A 23,128-nucleotide genomic window follows, 5' to 3' on the forward strand; every position below is an offset into this window, starting at 1 on the left:
TTTATTTGGCTGGAAGTTTTTTTTCCTGTTGTACAGGAGCCTTTCACCTAGGTCTCAAAAGTGCTTTGCAAATGTTAATGAAGTACCTATGCTCTTGAAGAGCTGTTTTGTGATTATGTCCTTGGGCTAAGTGGGAGATTTCCATATGTTTAGGGGTCTTACCCTCTGTCATAAGTCATGGGGGTTTTTTCCCATACTTTTACAAGATGCTTTCTCCTCTCAATATCTGATGGGGTGATACTGATGTAACTCCATGGATAAAAACTTCACTGTTTTATTAATCAACCTGTTAACATGTCACTTCCTTCAGTGTCCTATGAAAAGGCAGAACTTGGCAAACTGGAAAAGCACTGTTTTAGTCTTGAACAAATCTTGCTGAAACTAGTGGTCGTAGAACAACTCTTTGGGGAGGTGGAAAAAAGTAAGACAAACAATAACATTCCACTTATGGACTCAGAAATTCAAAACAATAGCAGCTTCCATTCTGGTCACAGGCGTGTATCACAGCCCAAAGCTAAAACACACATGGGGGAGGATTTCTCTGGCTGCTATTCCTGTACAGTGGTATGGGTGTGAGAAGAGCAGTGCACTAGAGTAAGCCACAAGTCAGGAGCACAGCCTGGAGATGCCCTGTGAGCAGGATTTTAGTCTGCAGTTCAGAATTCAGCTTCCTGGTCCTATCTCCCACTGCTGCTGCTTCCTTGTATTTATCAGCATAAGTTTTTGTACAGTGCTCAGTCATACGGTTTGAAAAGAAATTGCATAGGAAGCATAACCCAGACACAAAAATGAGTTTAGCTGTGGGTTTTGGTTGGTTTTTTCCTGATTCATGTCTGTGATCAGTTTCCCAGAGCAACAGGACAGATGCTACACAAGCCCACCATGGTCAGCAGGCATGAATACACTAGGGCTGTCTCCTAACAGTGTACCTGGAAGAAAGGCTGTGAGTGGGCAGATGTTTTTTGTCTGGGTATGAACTGCAGAAGGCATGGAGTTGTAATTGGTACTTACTTTGTGCAGTATTTAAACATTTTATTCCCTGTAAACAGAGTGAGCTTCCGTTGATGCTGCCATCCCATTGGTTTCTCTTTCCAGACAAAAGTATGCACAATGTCATCCATCCTAGTAAAGTATTTTTTTTTGTCACCCAATTAAGTGGTACCACTTACCCTTGATGCATGAACAGGTGAAGTCTACTTTTATCATATAGATCAAAGTCCTGTTGAGATATTACAGAGACAGCATCTCTCTTGAAAAGAGATTAATCTGAAATGGGATGATCAAAATATATTTCAAGTGTGGTCATCATTGCTAAGCACTGATACAGGCTTCTCCATCCAAGAAGCAATCCCACAAACTAGCCCTCACTGATACTGAGGAAGGAAGTGAACTGTTTTCTCTATGGCATTCAACAGACAAATCAAGGCCTGGAAGTAGCCTTTTCTTTGCATGACCACATAAGAAATGTCCATGGAGCCACAGAACCTTCTCAGTGCCATGTCAAATTCCTTGCTGCAGGTCTGGCCAGCACCTGAGTACTGACAGTGTGGTGCTGTACTGACCATACACTGGTCTCTGGGTGTGATACAATGTCTTTCATGTGTGATACAACGTATTTTCAGGGTTGTCTTTATTAGCTCCACCTGATTTATCAGAGTTACCCTTTGTTGGGAGGCTGATTTCTTCCATTGTTCTACTGCTGCTGCCAGCCTTGATCACTCAATTGTCTCTTCTTCCAGCGGCACTTCTAACACTTTGTGGATCTGACCAGGAGAGCTCCTTGTCAGCAGCTAACAAATGTTCTCCAAGCTCTGTCTGAAAAATCTACCTGTTACTTCAGGTGTATTTGACAAGGGTTTGGCAGGTGTCAGGCTGTGATTCTTAAGGATTGTGACCTGCATGTTACCTTAAATACTTACTTTGAGACTTCCACCATGATTCTGCAAATACTTTCTGCTTCCAACATTGTTTTTTTACAAGTTTAAACTGTGGCTGTAAGAATTGCTATATTCTTATGCTTACATAGCTTTCACCACAGTGATGTCCAATTTGAATGGAAATGCCTTGAGTATCAAATTTAAAATAAAAAAGTGTAGTTACTGCTCTTACTTGAAATAATTATTTTATCTCTCCCCATGTGTCCTTTGATTTTATCTGGAATTATGCTATCTAAACAGTACGGCCAAGGTCTTTAGGGAGTGAACCCAGTCTCTTGAGGAATAGTGAACGTTAATCAAAAGATGTTCCTGTTATGTAAACACATGGTGCTTTACAAAGATCTTAAAACAGCAGCATATGTTTGGAAGGGAGCTGATGAATGTTTGAGAAAAGAGTAAATCCAGGTTTTCAAGTTGCCTGTTTCTTTTTTCGTAGCTTATTGAAATCAAAATTTGGGTACTCTTGGTAGGGTGACAGCATCTGGAGAAAATAGTCTATTGTGTTACATGCTATGAAAATAAATCATCAAAATTATCTCAGCACTTAGTTTCAGTGCAGATTAAAGCGTACATCCTTAAGAACTCTAGAAACATGGACTAGTTAGTACTGGTGCTAGTACCTGCTGGAGGTAATAGCACACCAGCTGTCTATGATTTTTCATGTCCAAAGGAAGCAGTAAGAATTTTATTTCAGATGTCTTGCCCTCACAATTGCATGCACTTGTCACAGCAAAAATAGTTTTACAGTTGGTTCTAGACCTTATGTGCAGGCAGAGTACAAATAACAACTCTAAGTTACTATACTGTTTTTATGCATTAGGACTACACCTAAAATACCAGATTTAAAGCAGGTTTTGGTAGATAATGTGCATTAAGAAGGTCTTGGGTACAGTTTGTTCAAGTCCTGTCCTCAAGAGATGAGAATCTGTATCTCTTTGCAAAACCATCTTCCTGTGTCTCTGAGTCCTGGAAGTTACTGACAAATACCTGTAAGAAATTTGGATGCTCTTATTTAGTATTCTTAAAATCAGGTCTTACCCTTGTAGGGGGGGTGGACACTGGTCCTTTTGAAGAGGTAGATGTTACATAAAAACCTGTACAGTTCTCATGTTACGAGGAGAAATTCTGCATGTAATTTAAAGAAAAGGCTACTGCTCAGCTTCTGATGAAAGTTGATAGTCCATACCCTATGGCCAGTGTGAGGGGAGTGGAGTGCAGGGAGTCATCTTCCTTGTGTGTTTAACTGGTCAGCGGGAAGAGGAGGTTGCAGCCAGAAATGTGCAGCTTCTGGGAGCTCAAAGGCCACCCTGGAATGTGTTCAAAGCACACTGATGCTTTTTTCACATCAGCCTGTATTAGGCATGTAGTATTCCTCATCAGAGAGCAATCTTCTACCCCAAAAACAGTGGCAAAATGAATAGGAGAATCCGTGATTTTTACCAAAAACTGACTTCCATCTGAATTTCTTTCAAAACTCATAAATCTAGCATTTTATACTTTCTTCAGGGATTGCCTTGCCCTTGGCAGAGCTTGGAGTGGTATAGGATACACTTCTGTCAACAAGATAGTGTGAAGAAGCACTTAGGGAAACATTTCCATGCACATATGTGAGGAAGCTTTGCTCATGTTCAGTGAGCTGGCTGCAGGTGATAATTATCACCCTGGTCTGGAAACCAGTATAATCCTAATAATTTGGTGTTATGCCTGAGCTTGTAAGACTTGCTTCTCAGTCTTAGGAAAACAGGGTCATGTATTGAAACATTAGTAGTAATACTTTAAGAAGCTGATGATTAGCAGCAGCTGAACAAATGGTTTGCTGTAAGGTGATGAGTGTTTTGTACTGTTACATAAGCTTATACAGAATTTAGTTAGCTAATAACCAGAAACAAATGGTCTCCCTCTTTATTTCCAAAGGAAGAAATTTATGTAGAAGAGTAACTCACCAAGTACATTGCTGTGAGATCAGTCTGATGTATATGTGGATCCTCTAGTTTCATAAAGTACTTAATTAGTTTTGCCAGCTATTTTCCTGTAAGAAATGTGTAATTATTTTTGTGTAGTGGAAAACACTTGTATATATTATATGTTTTATACAGATAGCCAAAATTTTTAGAACCAAACATTGAAGTTTAGGTTTAAGTCCATACTTAAGTGTATGTAGTGTATTTAAGTGTGGATTTATGACCCTAACTTCAACACTCTTTCTTTAAAACCTTTGATTAAATTCCTTTATATTATATCTGCAGTTGGGTAGACTGATGTCTTTGGTTGCAAGATTTTATTCATGACAATAAATTTAATGTAGGGCATTGCTGGGCTTTCTGTCTTAGACAGATGTGTCTGTGTCCCAAGGGTCTTAGTAGGAATAGGTGAATGTAAGAAAGTTGAAGGGGTTTCTTGTTTGTTTTAATAACTAGTGTATGTTTATGCATCAAGAATTACATGATACATTTATTGGCATATCTTTTTCATGGTGCCTTTTTGGTAGAGAGATATGTAATACTTGTCCAGCTCCACTTTGGGGTATCTCCTTGAAGCTTTCTGATCTGATCAGAATGAGGTCTGAAGTCTCTATTCAAGTAGTAGGAAGTAAAAATAAAAATGTACAAGTGATAGTAGTAAATATAAAAAAGTAATGCATATAAAAGTAACAATAATACATGAAATAGAAATCTTCTCATGAGGTTTTTATTTCATCTGGTTTTGTGTGTAAGTGCTGGCCAAAATAAAATGTTGTTTTTCCTCAGGTGAGAGACCTCTCTATTGCATACTTCCTGGTTGGACTAACATATCTCTATGTTGGAGTGATAATTTTTGCATCTTTCCCTTCTCCACCATTATCCAAAGAATGTATTGAACAGGTGAGATATTTTACTGCAGTATGAATTTCATGGAATCACAAAATGGGTTTTTTGGAGGGAATCACAGTGGGTCGTCTGGTCCAACCTCCCTGCTCAAGCAGGGCCATCCCAGAGCATATGGCACAGATGGTTCTGGAATGTCTTCAGCAAAGGAGACCCCCAGAATTTCTGTGGATGATTTGTTCCAGTGCACAGTCACTGACGTTGTGAAGTTCTTTGTGTTCAGCTGGAGCTTCCTGTGCATCAGTTTCTGTCCATTGCCTCTTTTCCTATTGCTTGGCACCACCAAGAAGAGCCAGATCTATCCTCTTGGCATCCTCCTTTCAGATACCTGTATACATTGATGAGGTGCAGTAGGAACAGGCTCCCTCAGCCTTTCCTTGTAAGAGAGATGCTCCAGTCCCTTCCTCATCTTTGTAGCCCTGAGCTGGACCCACTCCAGGAGCTCCATGTCTTTATTGTACTGAGGAGCCCAGAACTGGACACAGCACTCCAGATGTGCCTCACCAGGGCTGAGTATAGGGGCAGGATCACCTAATAGGAGAATGTGAATCCATCTGCCTACTAAAAAGTCAGGTGGCCCTTCCACAGCCTGGATTATTTGAGGATGTTCAGAAGATCAGAATGTAATTCCTTATGTAGTACTAACATTGACATCAGCCTAGTAATATCCAAAAATTCGTTGTTATTTGGTGTCAAGGTAAAGAGGGAGAGGATTTTTCATGTTATGGAGTTAATTTAGCAATTGTAGTTTGGATTTTATCCCATTCTTTCTGGCATACAGATATTAAAAACCAGCAGATACATGTAAATAAGCCACCACCGATGTGTAACATTACTTATATGTTTAGAATTTTCTAGATAACTTTCCCAGTGATGACATAATGTCATTTGTTGCAAGAATATTCCTGCTGTTCCAAATGATGACTGTATACCCACTGTTGGGCTATCTGGCACGAGTTCAGCTGTTAAGACAGTTTTTTGGAAATGCTTACCCAAGGTAAGAAGTCTGTTTCTTGACAATAGTTTGGCACACTTTGGTTAACTGGCCTTCTGTTGTCAGAAATCTGTTTTTTGGGGATTTTCTTTCTATATTAGGTACATTTCATAAGCTAGTTTCACAGAGTTTTTAGAGTCAGGATGAATAGGCATGCAAAATAAAGTTGCCTGAAAATGAGAACTGCTACAGTTTGCCAGAGCAGAATAACGGGAGTGGGGGGTGTCTTTAGTTTAGCTCTTCATTTTATCAGTAAATAGGAATTTTGTCAACACAGTCCCTTTGTGTAATGCAATTATATGGCAAAAGAAAAGTAGTACAGGAAAAGAAATTGTTTAGTCCAGAACCATTTCATCTAGCAATCCTTAAGCTGTGAAAAACGTATACTCCAGATACTATCCTTTCAGTATGCCATCTTTGTTTTGATTCTGCATGATTAGTAATCATCCATCTGTTTTTAAACAGAGTGAATAGCTAAGTGAGTTGTTAGTTGTGCTATCTGGGCTGCTGCTATGCTTATAAAAATAGCTTTTCACATGCTAATTTCAGAGATGAGCCACACCCTTGCATTTGTACAGTAACTGTACTCCAGGGAAGAGCTGATGCAGATTTCAGTTTTAGTTTGTTTTTTTAAATAAAACCTAGGACATTTATATTTGGAGTACTGGAGCACTGAATTTATCACAGCTGAGAAGTTGCCATTTATCTCCAAGTTTCTTATTTTGTATTGTGAATTACTGTTGATGGAGGAAAGGAGAAAAAAAATCCTCTCAGGAAGGAATGTGTATTTCCTTTGTGGCATCAGCAGTTCAGGTCTGCAGAGATGTTGTTCCAAGTTTCTTCTGAGTCCTAAAATAGGTATGAGAAGTTCTAGAAACTGGATGCCTAAAATTAGGCAGTGAAATAAGTGGCTGCTTTTTTTTAACTCTGAATTGTGTGCAGTTCAACGTTGAGATTTTTAGGAACTGCTTCAAGTTACTGTTGGAAACAAGGCCATTTATTTAAGTGCTAAAGATGGATTTCACAGTCACTGGGAAATAATCTTGTCCTTTATATTATGTGGATTTGTCTTTTCCTACCTCCTCCCTCTAGTTACTCTGACCAGAATGGTTTTCATTTCCCTCGTGGCCTCTCCTAGAACCTACAGCTTTATGCCAGTCTTCTCTCAGGTTAATTCCAGCTTGCTGTTTTAAGCCTTCATGGTATGACGAATTTGATGATGCAGATACTTGCTTGATTCTTGCCTCCAGGATGTCCTGTGGGTAGCTTCATTCATTTTTAATTTCTTTTTTTTTTTAAGACTCCTTGTAGTGAAGTATTTAAAGCTTCTGAGAAATCAAAAATTGTTTCTAGGAAGCCATATAAGTCTCTCCAACCTGTAGTGATAAAGTAGTGTCATATTCTGGCTGTCTCTCGGTAGCTAGCATCTGAGGTGTCTCAATTATGGCGCAGAAATCCCTCAGTTAACTTTCAGGCTCTGGTTTCTGTGCATTTACAAGGTCAGCCCTTGTTTTATTCTATGCAGTGAAGACCTACTGAAGGCTGGTAGCAAGCAAAGGACGTGTCTTTGGGAGGATAGTAAAGGTTTACTGCCTGGTTGTGAAATGTGTCTTCATGACTGGTTCTCGCCAGTCCCCTAAACCAACAAATCTCCTTTAGTAGCACTTTATCACCTCTCTAGGAGAAAACTTCAGTATTTTTGGTTTTTCCCAGAGCTGCTTTTGTAGGGAAATGTTTTGCATGAAGATGTTGCTCTTACTGACATAGGCTGATGTCTTACTGGAGAGCTCGTTGATTAACTCTGAAGAACCTGCCTGGAAATATTAAGTTCTGTGGCTTTTTTGTAGAAAAATGAGCACTCTGCTAATAGTTGAATATACTTGGCTTCTTTTCTCAAAATCCTCATTAAACAGGGCTAACAGCTCTTGGGCAATAAGAATATTGACCTGCAGAAATTCATGCTTTACCTCTTAGATATCTGTATAAGGTGAATATATGGAGGTGAATATCCTGGGTCACATGTCTGGAGAGAATTTTTGTGTGAGTAATGAACCCAAGGGATGTAAAAGGAGGAAAAGAACAGGATCTCTGTTGGCAACCTAGCCTCATTTAACCCTGTGATTTTATATGTTAAAGCACGTAATCTTTGCATAGGTGCCTCTTTCTTCTATTCAGTTTTCTTTGCAGCTGAGAGGAATGTTATAAATCTGCCTTCTGGGTATAATTGTCCAAACAAAACCAACAAAAAGAACAGAATCTAACAGAAACACCCTCTCCTTTGGTCCAAGTTTCCATTAGATATTTTCCCATCTTCATTTTTAAGCTGTTGGTTGCTTCACATGGAAGCTCACTGATTTTAAAAGCCAGGCTTCTTCACATCAGCAGTTATTTGCAGGTATGGTTACCTTCCACTGCTGTGGATGGGGTTAACAGACAGCCATTAAGTGATTAAATGGAGTACTTAGAGTTCTGGATAGATGCGATTTAAAGCAAATAGCTTGATCTAGCACATGTTTACAGGGCTACCAGGTAGTTTTTATTTCTTGGGAGTGGTTGTATTGCTCAGATCAATTTAATTCTCTGGGTTTTACCCCTTTTTATTTGTCTGTCACTGGTTATAATAAAACACCAAGATATTAGTTTGCTGTTTTGCAGTTTGCAGTCTTGATTTTTGAACTAATCAAAGGCAAATTCTACCAAAAGCAGCATCATGGTTCATATTTTATTTTGTTCTGGTAAACCATGGATCATAAATGGATTATCATGAAAAACTAGATACTCATCTTCAAAGGAGCTTTTATTGTCTGAAGACTTGATTTTCATCTCTTTTGTCCAGTGCTTTTTAGATGCGCTATTTTTCTATGAACAGCTCTTTGTTCTGTGTACCTATAGTGTATCCTACTAACCCATAGTCTTGAGTGATGAAGCAGCTCAGCCTCTCCAAACTTAAAAGCTTAAACAGACAATATATAACTTTTCTTTTCCCAGGTTTCCCAGTAGAGGTAAGCTGAACAGTGGAAACTTGCTTATCTGAAAAGAAATGAGTCTTGTCTTCCAATAGTAATGAGGAGAGTAAAAGCATCCTTGATTCCAAGAAGGAGGATTCTCCTTGCTCTTACGTATAATTATCATTCTCCTGTGTCTCTGTGTAGCTTAAAATATATGTGCAGATATCGTAGACACATGAGTTTTCTTACAGACATCATTACATAGAATCATGGAGTTGTTTGGATTGGAAAGGAGACTTTGAAGATTATTTAGTCCCAACCCCCTGCCATGGGCAGGGACAGCTTTGACTAGACCAGCTTGCTCAGACCCCCCATCCATACTGGCCTCAAACACTTCCAGAGGTGGGGCATCCACAGCTTGCCTGGGAAACCTGTTCCAGATCAGATCACCCTCACAGTAGAGTTTCTTCCATATATTTAACCTAAATCTCCCCCTTTTAGTGTGTGCCCATTCCTCCTTGCCCTGTCACTCCAGTTCCTGTCAGAGAGTCCCTCTCCAGCTTCCCTGTGGGCCCTTCAGATACCAGAAGGTGTCTGTGAGGTCCCCACAGCCTTCTCTTCTCCAGGCTGAACAGCCCCAACTCGCTCAGCCTATCCTCACAGGGAGGTGCTCCAGTCCCCTCAGCAACCTGCTGGCCCTCCTCTGCCTTGCTCTAACAACTCCTTGTCCTCCTGCTGGGGACCCCAGAGCTGGATGCCGTGCTCCAGGTGGGGTCTCAGCAGAGCAGAGGAGCAGAATCCCCTCCCTCAATCTGCTGGCCAATGCTGCTTTGGATGCAGCCCAGGATTTCCTTGTGAAAAAGGACTGTGGGCTCATGGTGAGTTTTTCACCAGCCACCACCCCCAGGTCCTTCCTCACAGGGCTGCTCTCAATCACTTCTCTGCCCAGCCTGTGGGTGTGGCTGGGATTGCTGCAATGCAGGTGTAGGACCTTGCACTCAGCCTTGCTGAACTCCCTGAGGTTTGCATGGTCCCACCTCTCAAGCCAGTCCAGGTCCCTGGGGATGCCATCCCTTCCCATCAGCATGTCCACTGCATCATACACAGCCTGATGCTGAGGGTGCACTCCATCAATAAATCCTTCAGCCTTTCTCTAATTCCTAGAAAAGGTTTAGAAATGAGAGAAAACATCTTAATTCCTTCTTTTATTTGCAAAATGTATGCTAGTATACAGATTACAACAGAGAAAATTATGTACTGGGACAAAACCCAAGGAACTTTTCATTCTCTCTGCTCTCCCTGAGTTAAGTAAGGCCAAAATTTTGTGTGTTGGGTAATTGCTTTCTTTACTAAAATGAGATATGTTTGTAATGGTGTCATTTAACAGCTGATTTAGGGCCAGATGCATGTGCTTTATCTGCTGTTTCTTATTTGACTCTGGATCTTCTTATATGTACAGAAAGCCAATTTTTTGGTTGTTATTATTAGCTCTTGGTTAAAGTGATATTTGTGGCAGAGATTCCCTTGATTAATTATATGGTGTGTATAAAGTGCTATATACAGTCATCTGATAATTTTTTAAAACTTTCTGACATATTTTCTGTTCTGAGGGGTTAAATGAGCTGACAGACAAAAATCACTTATCTTTCCTTAATGATTGTCCTCCCTTTACTCCATGGTAGCCCAGCAGACCTGCCAGTTCTCCCACAGATATATGTCTTCTGATGTAGTGAAATACATTTCTTCTGTTTGCATGCACATTTGCTTGTCTGCTCTTCATCTAACTTCTGTCTAGCTTCTTAAAGGCTGTGATTCATTGTCTTTTTACCAATGTCACTTGAGTGAGATTTCCAGGAGGAAAACTTGTTTTTAGATACAGAAACCTGTCAAAAATCTTTACTTGGATGATCCTTATTTTTCTTCTTTCCTTGCTTTCCAGTTTCCCTTATGGTGTGTGTTCATCCTGTGACTCCGTGCTGAGTTCAGAACTTCTGAGAGAACTTAAAACTAGAGGGATTTAAAATCAGTTTCTGTCGTTAGATTTCCCCTGTGCTAGGGTTTGGTTTCACTGTTTTTGACATGATTCTTACTTTGAGGATGCCAAAGTTAATTAGATATATATGATCACTACTGTTCAGTGACTTAAGTGTAGCTGCCACTTCCACAGGAGAGAACTTGATGGAGTAAGTCCTTTAAAGATCTTCTGTCTTAGAAGGTTGTTTCTCCACTCTGTCAATGTGAAAGGTTAACCTTGACAGGAGAGAAAAAAGAAAGACTTAGGGTCAAGCTTGCTTTTCTTTTTTTCTTTTTTCTTTTTTTTTTTTTTTTTTCTCCTCTCTTTTATCATATTTGTGGGATTGCAGGATTTTGCAGGTGAGCAGTGATTCCGTTTATAGAAAGGAGCTAGCATCTTCATCTGCCCAGCTGGGTATGTAGACTGAGGACAGAATACAAAAGACCTGCCATGGGTGTGCCTCCTTTGTGAATTACAGCCTCCTTCAGGCAACCCAGCCTGTGCCTCAGAGCAGTAGCCCTAACCAGGCAGACAGTCCAGCCCTGGCATGGGCCACCCAACTCTGCTGCCATGAGGAAGAAAACACTTAGAAAACACCTGTACGTGACCAGGGTGATTAAGCAAAAATAGGTCAAATATTTTCTAAATACTTTCCTTTGTATAATTGTAATAGGCAGTGGTATGGTTATGTCCCCTGCCACCAAATCCTGTTTTCCTGACTGTCCTTTTGCAATGTGTGGTGAGCATTAATTTTACTATAAGCCTGTGTCAGGTTTAAACTGAGCAATTCAGAACTTGTTAAAATGTCACAGGCTATGAGAAATGCTTCTCCTGTCTGGAACACACCTGCAAGGAACTCTGGACTCTAAGGAAAAGTACTGTCTCAAATAATGTAGCTACCAGTAGCTCTAGGTATCAGATTTTACTTTATTCAGAAGGGTAGGGTTTTTTTCCTAAATGGTAATGCCTTTCTCCCCATCAAGATCAAGACTTTTTCCCCATCCTGCAGATGAGCTGAGCTGAGCTGTGACTATCTGCCTAGGTTAAAGAAAGGGTTTGCAGGTTAGATACCTCTTGTCCAACGTCATGGTTACAGCTCAGGATGTTTCAAAAGACAGAGAAAGGAGCAAGGACATTCCAGGGGAGGAATGCAGTGCAGTCTTTGACATTGAAACAGATAGCCTTTTCAGACCTTCTGATTCTGGTATTGTTTCTGAGGAATCTAATTTTAACAATGAAAACTGCAAATCACTACTCTACAAGTACTGAGTTGCTTTGGAGGCTTCAGCATTTGAGGGCCATTGCTTTCAACTGACCAGAACACATTGTCCCCACCTCAACACAATAATCCTGATCAAGAAATTGAAAAATGTTTCATTTCACATCAAACATACAGACTGTTTACTTTCAAAATCTAAAAGAATCTGGAATTTTTTTATTTTTTTTTGAAGCAGCTTTAAACAACAAAATCATGTCTTCAGAGCATACCAGAATAAAATATTTCAGAGATTTTTCAGTCTTTCTGCTAAAATACTCCAGGCTGACACAAATTTGCAAAACATTTTTTAATTAGTAAGCCTGCACTGGTTTTAGTACCTCTTTTAGTCCCTAAAAAAAAAAAATCTCAGCAAAATAAGAATGGAAGAAGTGCTGTCATTTTCTGGACCCATGAACTTTCTGCTTCAATTGTGTGATAGTAAGATTTGTGATCCGCCACCTGTGGGGAGAGAGGAAGTTGTTTTTAATGGAAGACATTTTTTTTGTGAACGGGTTAATTAACTGTCTTTCCTTAGCAGCATTAGAGAAGGTGTACACATTGAGTCCCTAAGAAGTCTGATTCTTGGGAATTTATTTTTTGTTCACATGGTCTTATCAGATTTATATCTAATTAAGGTTTTTTTAAACTTAAACAGCTGCTGTAGTCTTACTGCAATTGTTGGTCTCTAAGGTCCCTCTTGTATGACTCTTAGAATGTCGTGTACAAAATTAAAGATATTTTTCTGTCTTCTTGAAATCAATTTTAAAGATTGAAGGTTAAAAACAGTCTGTAACTTACATTATTCCTTTGTGTTTTAATTGCCTTCATTTCCTTGAACTTTAATGAGACTATTCTGTATCTCTAATCTTTCTTCCTAGCTTGGAAAGCAGCAAGTTTCAGCCATAGCCATGGAAGCTGTCACTTTTTAAAAGTTTGCTAGTTAGTTACATCCTCCATAATACACATACTTTCTACAGTGAAGAAAAAGTTAGCCTTGGCTTACAGGTTTTGTATATTTTAGGAAATCATATCCTCCAGAAGAATAAACAAAGCCTGTAAGTGTATGTATGTTTCCTCTGTGAGAATTCTTTTTTCCCTTCATAGAAACAGCTGTGTGACCAAAATATCACAGGTTTTTATTATATTTCCTGACCTTACCTTATGCTAAAATATGCCAGCATTTCATATTCTTGAAAGAAAAGTGATACTTTCCTGAGTCTCAGCTCTGTGCATAACTGCACTGAATTTGTCTCATGCAGTAAAAGCTGTTTTTGCAGAACATAAAATCTCTGTTTTTCTCATCCTTAATGCAAAAGGAAAGCAACATTAAATTATTTGTAAAAACAAATTCAACAAAAAAATTCAGCTTAAATAGAGCAGAAGCAAGGAAGTTCATTACAGTTCATATACTGTAAGACATCCAGCACTGTAAATGTTTGTCCCCTATCAAAATGCAGTAGAGTTCAAATTGTGAGGTTTTATTTCCCCCCTAAGAGTGTTTGCAGTGTTTTCCACTTGACACATCGTTGCCTTTCTTCTGGTTTCCATTAGATCACTTTGAGCAATTCAGATCATTCTGTGAACAAGCTAATTCTTTTGTGTGGGAATTAAGTTATACAATATTGTTTTTTGGTATTTCAATATCCATCTGAAATGCTTGAGTGCTGAATACCACATATGATGTTTTTTATAAGAATTGCCAAATTACACATTCCTTAAGAATATTTTGAGTCAAAATACTAGATATTTAGAAATTAGCACTCTGAATATTCAGTAGATTACATGTTTGCTGTTAAATTAATTAGCTTTAATATAGTGAGTCACGCAAATGAAAGCACCATCCATGTACCAGTTAAATGTTAGAGTAAATGATGGCCAGTGGTGGTATTTTGTAATAAATATAACAGATTTTAACACTCTTTCCTCACTTTCCCGTAGCCTTTTCCACGTGCTTGTCCTGAACCTAGCCATTGTAGGAGCTGGAGTAGCAATGGCAAGATTTTATCCAAATATAGGAGGTATCATAAGGTGAGTGTTGCTTTCGTTGAGCTTCCATGTGGTGTTGCTACATTTGTGTCTTGATGTTGAAAAGGAGCACTAATAATTCTACCTTTATATTTTGTGAAGTGTATGCCTTCTTAAGTTGTAAATGATGATTTGGTGCATAAACAATCAGCTTGCAAAGCTCTGACATCTGTTATTGTGCCTCTGGGTCTGAGGTGGTTGAGTATTGCTGGAGCTGCATCTGAGGAGCTTTTACTCTACTCATAAAAGAGTATGGTGCCAGAAGAAAAGTTGCTTTAGTTACTGTGTTCTTTTCTCAGGTTTCTGTTTTATATTAAGACAATTTGAACCTGGTTTGAAGGTGCATAATAAAAAAACCCAAGAAAGTAAATATCTTTAAAAGGAGAAGTGGCATCGAAGTTGTGCTTCTAAATTGTATCTTAAATTTCCTATGTTGATAAAAAGATAGGATTTCTATAATTAGAAAATATTAGAGGAAATAATAAGTAGTCTTATTTTACTATGTTTGACACCAACATATTTGTAAGCATTGTCATTTATTCTTGGTTTGCATCTTTCCTAAAGCAACCAGGAGAGGGAGGTGTATTTAAAAATACAGAAATCTCCAGTTATAAAACCAGAATGACAGGTTTGGGTCTGACCAAAATAGCAAAATAACTTACTTTTTCTCAGTGGCTGATCTTTGAGGGTTTTCCTTATTTCTTCTTTTTCTTCTACCTCTCCTTATAGTAAAATTTTTTGTATTCCTGTAATAGAGATGGTCTAGTTAATCATTGTCATCTTGACACTTAAAATGATAGAATGGACCTTACAGTTTGAAGGGGCCTTGAAGATCACCTAGTTCCAACCCCCTGGCATGGGCAAGGAACACCTTCCTCTAGACCAGGTTTCTCAGAGCCCCATCCTACCCAGCCTTGGACATTTCCAGGGACAGGCCATCTATACCTTTCCTGGCCAACCTGTTCCAATGTCTCAGCACCCTGACAGGAATGAATTTCTTCCTGATAATCTAATTTGGTTAAACATTTTGCAGTACATGTCTCTGTTTGCAAATTGGTGCTTATCTCTTCCAACATTCTAATATTCTAATCTCTTCTAATATTGTGCATACTACCCAAATATGTTGAACAGTGCATTTCCAGCAGATAAATTGTCTTTATACAGTCTAACTTGAATGTTTGCAAGTTAGACTGATCTTTCCTCTGAAAGAAATGTTCAGATGTATGAAACAAAATACATTGTTACTTAGTAACATTTGGCTGCTTAGTAGATGAAATTAATGAGAACATGTTTGTAAGCAAGGGAGAGGTTAGAAAAAGAACAGTTAAATGTTTACGTTGCTGTGGTTCATCATGTTGCCGTAAGGGCATGTTGTTCCTTTTAGGTCTGGAGAATGACTTGCTAGAAGCTCATTAAATAAATTAAAATGAGAGTTGCAGATTCAGGAACATTTCTATATATAAATGCTTTAATGTGTGTTCTCAGATCTCCGGGGTACAGTGAGGTTCTGACAGTAAAGGATGTGTGGATCCTCTGACAGCAGAGGATGCACAGTCTCTTTCTCTTAAGTGTTTACAATTTTTCCCAAAGAGAAGAGAAAGTCTGAGTAAGGGACTTGGTCCCCAACAGCATCACAGGATGTGACTGAAAACCTGAATGTCAGAGTGCAGGTACAGTCAAGAAGGGGGCTGGACAACACAGAGAGTGATAATTAAATGCTAGTGAAAGAGGTAGAGTTCAGCAAGGAACAGAAATTTATGTTTAGCAATTGCAGATAGTCAGTATTAATACAGATTGTTCATTGGTTTGGCAGGAGGAAATGACAACAAGAAATAAGAATAAATGCAAAGCATTCTTTCCTTTTTTTCTTTTTTTCTTCCCCTCTTCCCTCCCTTTCCTCAGATACTCTGGAGCAACATGTGGTCTGGCCTTCGTATTCGTGTATCCATCACTTATCTACATGATCTCCCTGCACCGTGCTGGGCAGCTGACGTGGCCTGCATTGATCATTCACATCTTTATAATCCTCCTTGGACTGGCTAATCTGATTGCACAATTCCTATTGTGAAAACTCCCCCTTCTCCCGTGGCTGTCACAAGTGGTACTGCGATATTTGGCAACAGCCTTGAGCAACACTGTGAGGCATGAGAACCGTCCCCAGTGTGAGGATCTTGAGAACAGCTGCACCTTTGAAACAAATTTGAAACACATCTTTTAAGTGCTTTACAGGAAACATGTCTTGCTTCTCTGAAAACACAGGTTTATGAGAAGTCAAATGGTTCAGATTCGAGCGATACAGTTCTCATTTTGTTCAAGATACATCAAAAATTAACAAAGTTTAAATATTTTAATTTTTTACAGCACATTTCTCCAAACAAAAAGCTTCCAGCCTCAAGCTGTGGAAGCCTTTCTCCAAATGAACTGTCCTTACCTTGATTAGCAGACATGCTTTCTCAGTATTGTTCAGTGGCTCTTTGAAATGCTCTTTTGTTGCAGTTATTTTCCTGATTTGTTTAGAAAAAGAAGAATTTATTGTCTTTCCTCTTTTTTTTCAGGTTAATTTATTGTCACTTGGGTCAAAATGCACTCTTAATTTTGAATACACTATTAAATTGTTTTGGCAATATTTTTCCTCTAGGAAATTCCAACATAGAGAAACAATAAACTCATGTTTCAGTGTTTTATTCAGAACCAATATATACACAAGTTATTTGTGATCTTACAATACAAAAAAGCCGGGAGGATAAAAAAAAAAATAGAACAAGACAATTAAAATTAGTATTCCAGGCTTGACCTCAGTTCAACTCTGTTACTGGGCTATTATGTGCTGTGAAGTTGTCTTGTCAGGAGTTGCATGTGGCTTTTATGGATGCATGGTGTACACAGCGTTTGTTCCTCACAGGCCTGCCCTTGTAGGGTCTTCCTCTGGTGGTCTCTCACTTCCCCACTATGTTACTCTAGACACTTTGGGTGTGAGCAGAGAGACAAAGACAGCACTCTTCAGAATCGTGGATGAAGTAAAAGAATTTAGGTTTTAAATAATTTTTAACAGAAGATGGAAGAATCTTGGAAGATTGTGTTGTGGGGCTGTTTTTTGGGTTTTTTTTTTTACTTCTTGTTTACAGATTAAGAGGGTGTACATGCATAAGCACATAGACACCTTCCTTCATCTACTTGCTGTAACTCTCTGTCTTAACCCAAAACATGCAGTAATTAGGTTGCCAGACACAAGTGGGATGTCATTTTTGTGGTTGGAGAGAGAGTAGAACCTCCTCTTTGTGCAGAATTTCAGTGCATTTAAATAATCAACAAATGTAGAATAACTGAAAGAGAGCTCTGAGCAATACTAAATTCCAAAATAAGTAAAAGAGGAAAAGCATTAGAGTGGTGCAATGTTTGTGAAGTAGGAGCTGGGAAAGATAATTATATTGCAGGGTAAGAGTTCATATTTTCATCAGAAAGACAGTGAAAAACATAACCTAGGTTATTACCATGTTTCTCTGGGAAATTGTGTGAATTTTTGTAGTAATGATGTAAATCCATTTGTTTTACTTAGGCTCCTCAAGCTGTGTAAAGGATACTCACTTTCCTAAATATCCTTTGATTTGTATGAAATAAAGATTATATGGGTTTGGAATACTATCTGCAGAATACTGTGATTATTTCAAATTGTTCTTTCCTTGTGAAACTTTCTGTGCCTTTAAATCAGAATTGGAGAATATATCCATCATCTGCTCTGTATTAGAGAGAGCTATCTGCCCCTTCCTGGTCATTTTATCCTGCATAGACTCTTACAAGAGAAGTACTTGAAAACCAAAAGGAAAGGACAAAAAGACACAGATTGCCTAGCATTGTTGGCTTATTCACATTAAGCTATTGTGCTTATTTATTATAGGTTCAGTGCTTAATTTAGGTACAAACTCTGATGAATGCAGGTAATTAAATTTGATTATATTCTTCCATGTTCCATTTGTATATGATTTTATTATTTATATCTTCATAATTGAAATGGATGGTAAAATACCACTGATTTTAGCAGAATTAAATTCTATTAGGATCTAGCAGTCAACAGAAATTCCTAAGAAAGACAGAATTCTTGGTGAAGTGTCCTAATTGCATCTTGTATCTGTCTCATTTTTCAGTTGTGCAATGTACAATGACTGAGTTAAAGTTTAGAAGGAAATTATTCCTTCTAGAACATTTTTTTAAAAAGACTGCTTCAGCTCTCTGTTACAGAGATAGATTCTTGCTGCACTGTTTATTTACACAAGCCTTTAAAAGCTTTGATTTGAATTGCAAACTGGTAAACATTAGAGTGATAGCAAATATTTCATTATACTGTCATCCCCTGAAGCACACTTTCTTATAAGAAAGTATTTTTTTAATTTTACTACATGCAGTTGAGATTTTCACAAGAATGAGAAGCAAGTCAGGGGTGTGTAAGTAGATTAGCATTTTCAGGGATTCTCATCTTAGTCAGGATTGTAAGTTAAACAATATCTTAAAATTTAATGTCCAAAACTTAATTTAAATTAATTTAACCTAAAACCTAGATCTTAAATGCTCCAAAAGACCAGAAGTAGATTGCAGTGTCTTTTTTTGTACAAGTACAAAATGTAGTTCTTTACAAACACATACTTCATCTGGAGTGCTGGCCAGCTAATTTCAGTTCCTTAGGTTCTGTGTTCCAGGATACCATTATGTGATTTCCAAAGCAAAGAAGGTAATATATGGACCCAGCAGTGTATTGTGAAATATCATTTATTACCTTCTCACAGAAGAAAAATAATTTCTGCTGGAAATACTGAATTTTGTCTTTACACTTGAACTTTGCTGAAGTAAGCCATGAGGTAAAACACTTTTGGCTTTGGGTATTGACTAAGAATGTAAGGTTTTCTTCCTAACAGTACCAGGCTCCTTGTTTGGCACCATCCCTAACTCATTTCGCTCTGTCAATCCAGCCCTCTGTATTTTGTGATAACTCAGTGATGCAAACTGACATTTTTGTTGCATGAGGTTTGAGCAGCTGCAGTCAGTCCTCTATGCTGATAACATCATGTTAAAATCCAGATCCCAAGATACATAAGGCGTTAACCCAGCATGACCTTCAGACACTGCCAAAGCATAAGTAGCCAGGGGAATTCCCAGGAAGCTCCAAGAGCAGTTGTGAACATGCCTGTGTGGTGAATTTGTGGACATGTCTGTAGGTTATTACACACTTGAGCACTGATGCCAAGGGATTAGTTTTTCAATGGGAGCATTGTGATGAACAGAATTAGTTGTATTTTCTAAAGACAATGACAGATGATAGAACTTTTAAGTCTGTCTTTTCTTACAACACAAGAAGGGCTACCTTCCCTATATGCTTGTACTAATCTCCTTCCCTACTCTGTAAAGGCCTAGCATAATTTTGTAATGTTATTGTTGCCCAGATTCTTCCTTTCAGCTTTTAGTAGTCTTCATAATTACTTCTAAGCTTACTGGCTCTCAGTTTTCCTTTGTTCTTCCAGTGTCTCAGAGCTGCATCTGTTCCTACAAATAATTTTCCCCTGTTCTGTCTGGATTGGCAATGTAATGCTAATGAATTAAATCATGTATCTCAAATGACCAGTGCAGCAAATAAGAGCATTTGGAATTCAAACATTGCATCATGTAAACAGAGGGTCTCAGGGAGGATCTTTTGTGTAACATTGCCTGTTTTCTAAGGTTCAGCCTTTCCAAGGCCTTGTGCAGAAAATATGTGAAGATAATGGTATTTGGTTGCAACACTGTGCTCTTTGTCATGTTGATAGCTTGCATACCCAACCTCCAGGCTGCTCCCTTCTCCACCAGAGAAGTCATCTGCACAAGAGTTGTCTTCTGTTTGCAGGCTCACAGAACCCTTTTTTTCCATAGGAAGTCAGCTTGAGAGTCCAAAGGTTGCCAGATCACTTGTTTCCCATTATTGGTCTAACCTGGCATCTCCTAACCTTGAGTGCTCGACTCTGGGCAAGTGTTAATATGCAAGGACATGTAGTCAGCCCTAAGATTGATTAAACTCTTTCGCAGAGTTTACTAAACGAAGTTTATATCCATCCATCCGTGTCTGTCCAGAAAGCTGAGAGGCAGCAGCAGTATAGCTGAGTTACATCACAGCTGGAGCTGTGATGGGGAGGAGGAGAGACTTCCAGGAGTAGTGAGACAGTCAAAACTAGGATATACAGTCTGCACTATGGGAAGTCCTAGAAACTCCTGTGTACAGGAGCCAGAGTGATGCTGCAATCTCCAGGTTCTGCAGTGAAATGGTAGCGAGGGAGGTGAGAGATGGTAGCGTCTGGAAAGCATGGTTTTGCCTTACAGAGTGTTGTGCTTCAGACTAAACATCAGTCACCTTTATAACAGATATGAAGATACCAGCCAGAGGAAAAATTAATAACGGGAAAAGGATTAGTGCTTGGCATAACTGGTACTGCTACCAGCAAAACAGTGTCTCTCTTTCTTTCGGCTGGAAGCAAAAATTAATTCCTGTGGGCAGATCAGGAGATCTGGGAGCTGACTTTAGTAAAAAACACGCTATTTTAGTAGAGTTTTCAATAGCTTCTTAATAGGAAGTAATATACTAATGATAGACAAAGCACTTACATGTTTGGTTTAGCTCATTGTACCGTGCTTAAGGGGGAGTACAGTGTAAGCTTTTTCCCGAGTTGGTATTCTGTGAGATTGGAACCCTGATCAGTGTATTCAATTCCTTTGCACTTGAGAACACCATTAAACTTCTCTTGGAAAGGAGCAGGACTCAGCTTGCCAGATCATTGCTACCTCTGCCTCGTGTAATTTCAGATGGTGAAACTAGTGCTGCTGTGTGTTTTGTATTTCCAAACACCAGATAATCCAAGAGGGGCAGGAGGGGGTCTCTTCCTTTTTTTTTTTTTTTTTCAAATTTACCTGATTATGGCTTTTCTTATATACCTCCTTTTTGTAATCCTGAAATAGATTAAACAGTCCAGATGAAAAATGCAGCTTTTTTTTGGTCACATCCTAGTATGTTTGTACTGCAGCTCGACTGAAGCTCATTTAATCATTTCCAATAGCCCAAAAACTGTTTAAAAACTGCTGTCCATGTGTTTCTTTTCATCATTGTTTGAATGGCCTTTTTTTCAATTCTGTGAACCTTGTTAACTTCTGACATTTCATTAAACTGTTAGAGGAAGTTGAGATTAGTCAGGTCATTTCAAATCAGCACAGCAAAGTCATTCAGCTGCAATAGGAGGGGAGGAGAAATGCCTACACATTTGAGTACCAGGCTAGATACCAAATGCCACAAAGAGAAACATTGTCCCCAATACCCATCTGACTTCTTCTCTTAGAGCAAAAGAAGGTTGATTTACAAAATTACTACAGGGTATTCAAATTACCAGTCCATCATGGGAAGAGAGGTAATGTATTTTATTTTATTTTATTTTATTTTATTTTATTTTATTTTATTTTATTTTATTTATTTTATTTTATTTTATTTTATTTTATTTTATTTTATTTTATTTTATTTATTTTATTTTATTTTATTTTATTTTATTTTATTTATTTTTTAATAAGAGCCCAACTTAGCATAGGCAAGCTCTTGTACATTCCTTTATCTTACTCCAGCATAAGAGTTCAAGGGATCTGGCTGATACAGAGTGGCAGAGACAGTGAAGATGATTTCCCAGAACACTTTGTGCTGGCTTTGTGTGTTTGGAATTTGGAACAGCTCATGGTTGCTCTGCATTTCTTCTCCTGTAGAGGTGTAACACTCTTTACTAAGGGAAGGCTGGATTTCACTATCCTGTCTGCCATCCTTGGGCCTGAGGGGGAGGATTTGCATGACTAAAGTCCTCTGTTATGGAAATATAGCTGCTATTTAGGGTACAGCCAGATTCACAACAACAGGCAAAAGATCATATCCTGCCTCTGTGAAACTTGCCATGAGCAGATTACTCCTGACTGCTGTTCCCAAGATTTAGGAACTGGCGTTCCTAGTTTCATTAAGCCTTTGAAATAATTTCAGTGTTCATGATGCCCCCTGCTCCCTATTTTTACAGGGTTCAAGTGTCATCTTGTCTGTCCTCGTGATACACTTTATACCAAAGGAGTTCAAAGTTAGGGGTAAACTCTATAGCCAAAACTCTAGCTAACTGTGATTTCTTTGAATAATTAATTGTGGTATCAAAGACATAATACAATTTGCTAATCTTAATGCAGAGGCAGGAGGGTGTTGCATTTTTTAAAACAAACTGATATGGCTTAAAACAAACTTGGTCTATAAAAATATGTAAAATATGAGTTGCAACTGCATGGACTGCTCCTGCTTCTACTCCAATAGAAGAAAACAAGTCTAGTTAAAGAATAACAGAAGAATAGAAAGAATAACAGTTTTTGCTCTCTGAGTGCACATGTTTATACTACTTTCTGCAGGTAGCCAGCTACCCCATTGTAGCAGTTGCAATAAATGATGGGCTAGAACTTCTCCAGAAATAAACTCTTACCTAAAGGTGCATGTTTTTTCATTCCTTTCCTGTCTGTTTTCATACATAACTCGTGCCCCAATGAACCCCTTTCAGACAGCTTTATTCACCTGATTTGCACCTTGGTAATAAATTGCCATTTAGTGGCATCAAAGGAGAATGTACATGACCTCAGGCTTCCACACCTTCCCTGAGAGCTTAGGAGACTGTCCCATTTCATTCCAGAATCCCCATCTGCACTGGAATGTCTATACTTACCTCTGAGGACAAACTGCAAGTAAATTTCAACCATAGAGTAAACTTGTGAAAAATCTGGCTTCTGTGGTTTTATTGTGAGGGCACATCGTTTTCTTTAACACATGACTGAGTCTTTTACCTTCATCCCATGTGTTTATACAGGGAAAATCAGGCCATTGGACAGCAGAATGTTTAAACATTGCATATGCTTCCCCATGCACCCTGACTGAAACAGCTCTCATAAAAATAAATGTGATAAAATTATATTCTTTATTGAATCAGGGATAGAAACACGTCAACCTCACTTTATTCAGTATGTTAAGTATCTGGAAAAGAATCACATGGTAAGATCCATATGAAGGGCAACTACT

The 23,128-nt window shown here is 38.6% G+C and overlaps 1 protein-coding gene across 10 annotated transcripts in view; it reads left to right on the plus strand.

The window, feature by feature from the left end:
* SLC38A9 (solute carrier family 38 member 9) overlaps positions 1-17,682 on the plus strand; it is a 45,440-nt gene extending 27,758 nt beyond the window's left edge. For all 10 annotated transcript variants that reach the window (XM_086866958.1, XM_086866963.1, XM_086866959.1 and 7 more), the window contains 4 exons: positions 4,685-4,798; positions 5,650-5,798; positions 13,954-14,043; positions 15,943-17,682. In XM_086866958.1, the coding sequence (XP_086723084.1) occupies positions 4,685-4,798; positions 5,650-5,798; positions 13,954-14,043; positions 15,943-16,108 (519 nt within the window). In that variant the 3' untranslated portion in view covers positions 16,109-17,682. The remainder of the gene's footprint in view (positions 1-4,684; positions 4,799-5,649; positions 5,799-13,953; positions 14,044-15,942) is intronic.
* Positions 17,683-23,128: the final 5,446 nt, after the last annotated feature.

The sequence above is a fragment of the Cyanistes caeruleus genome, chromosome Z (assembly GCF_971803275.1).
Source record: "Cyanistes caeruleus chromosome Z, bCyaCae1.hap1.1, whole genome shotgun sequence".
NCBI lineage: Eukaryota > Metazoa > Chordata > Aves > Passeriformes > Paridae > Cyanistes > Cyanistes caeruleus.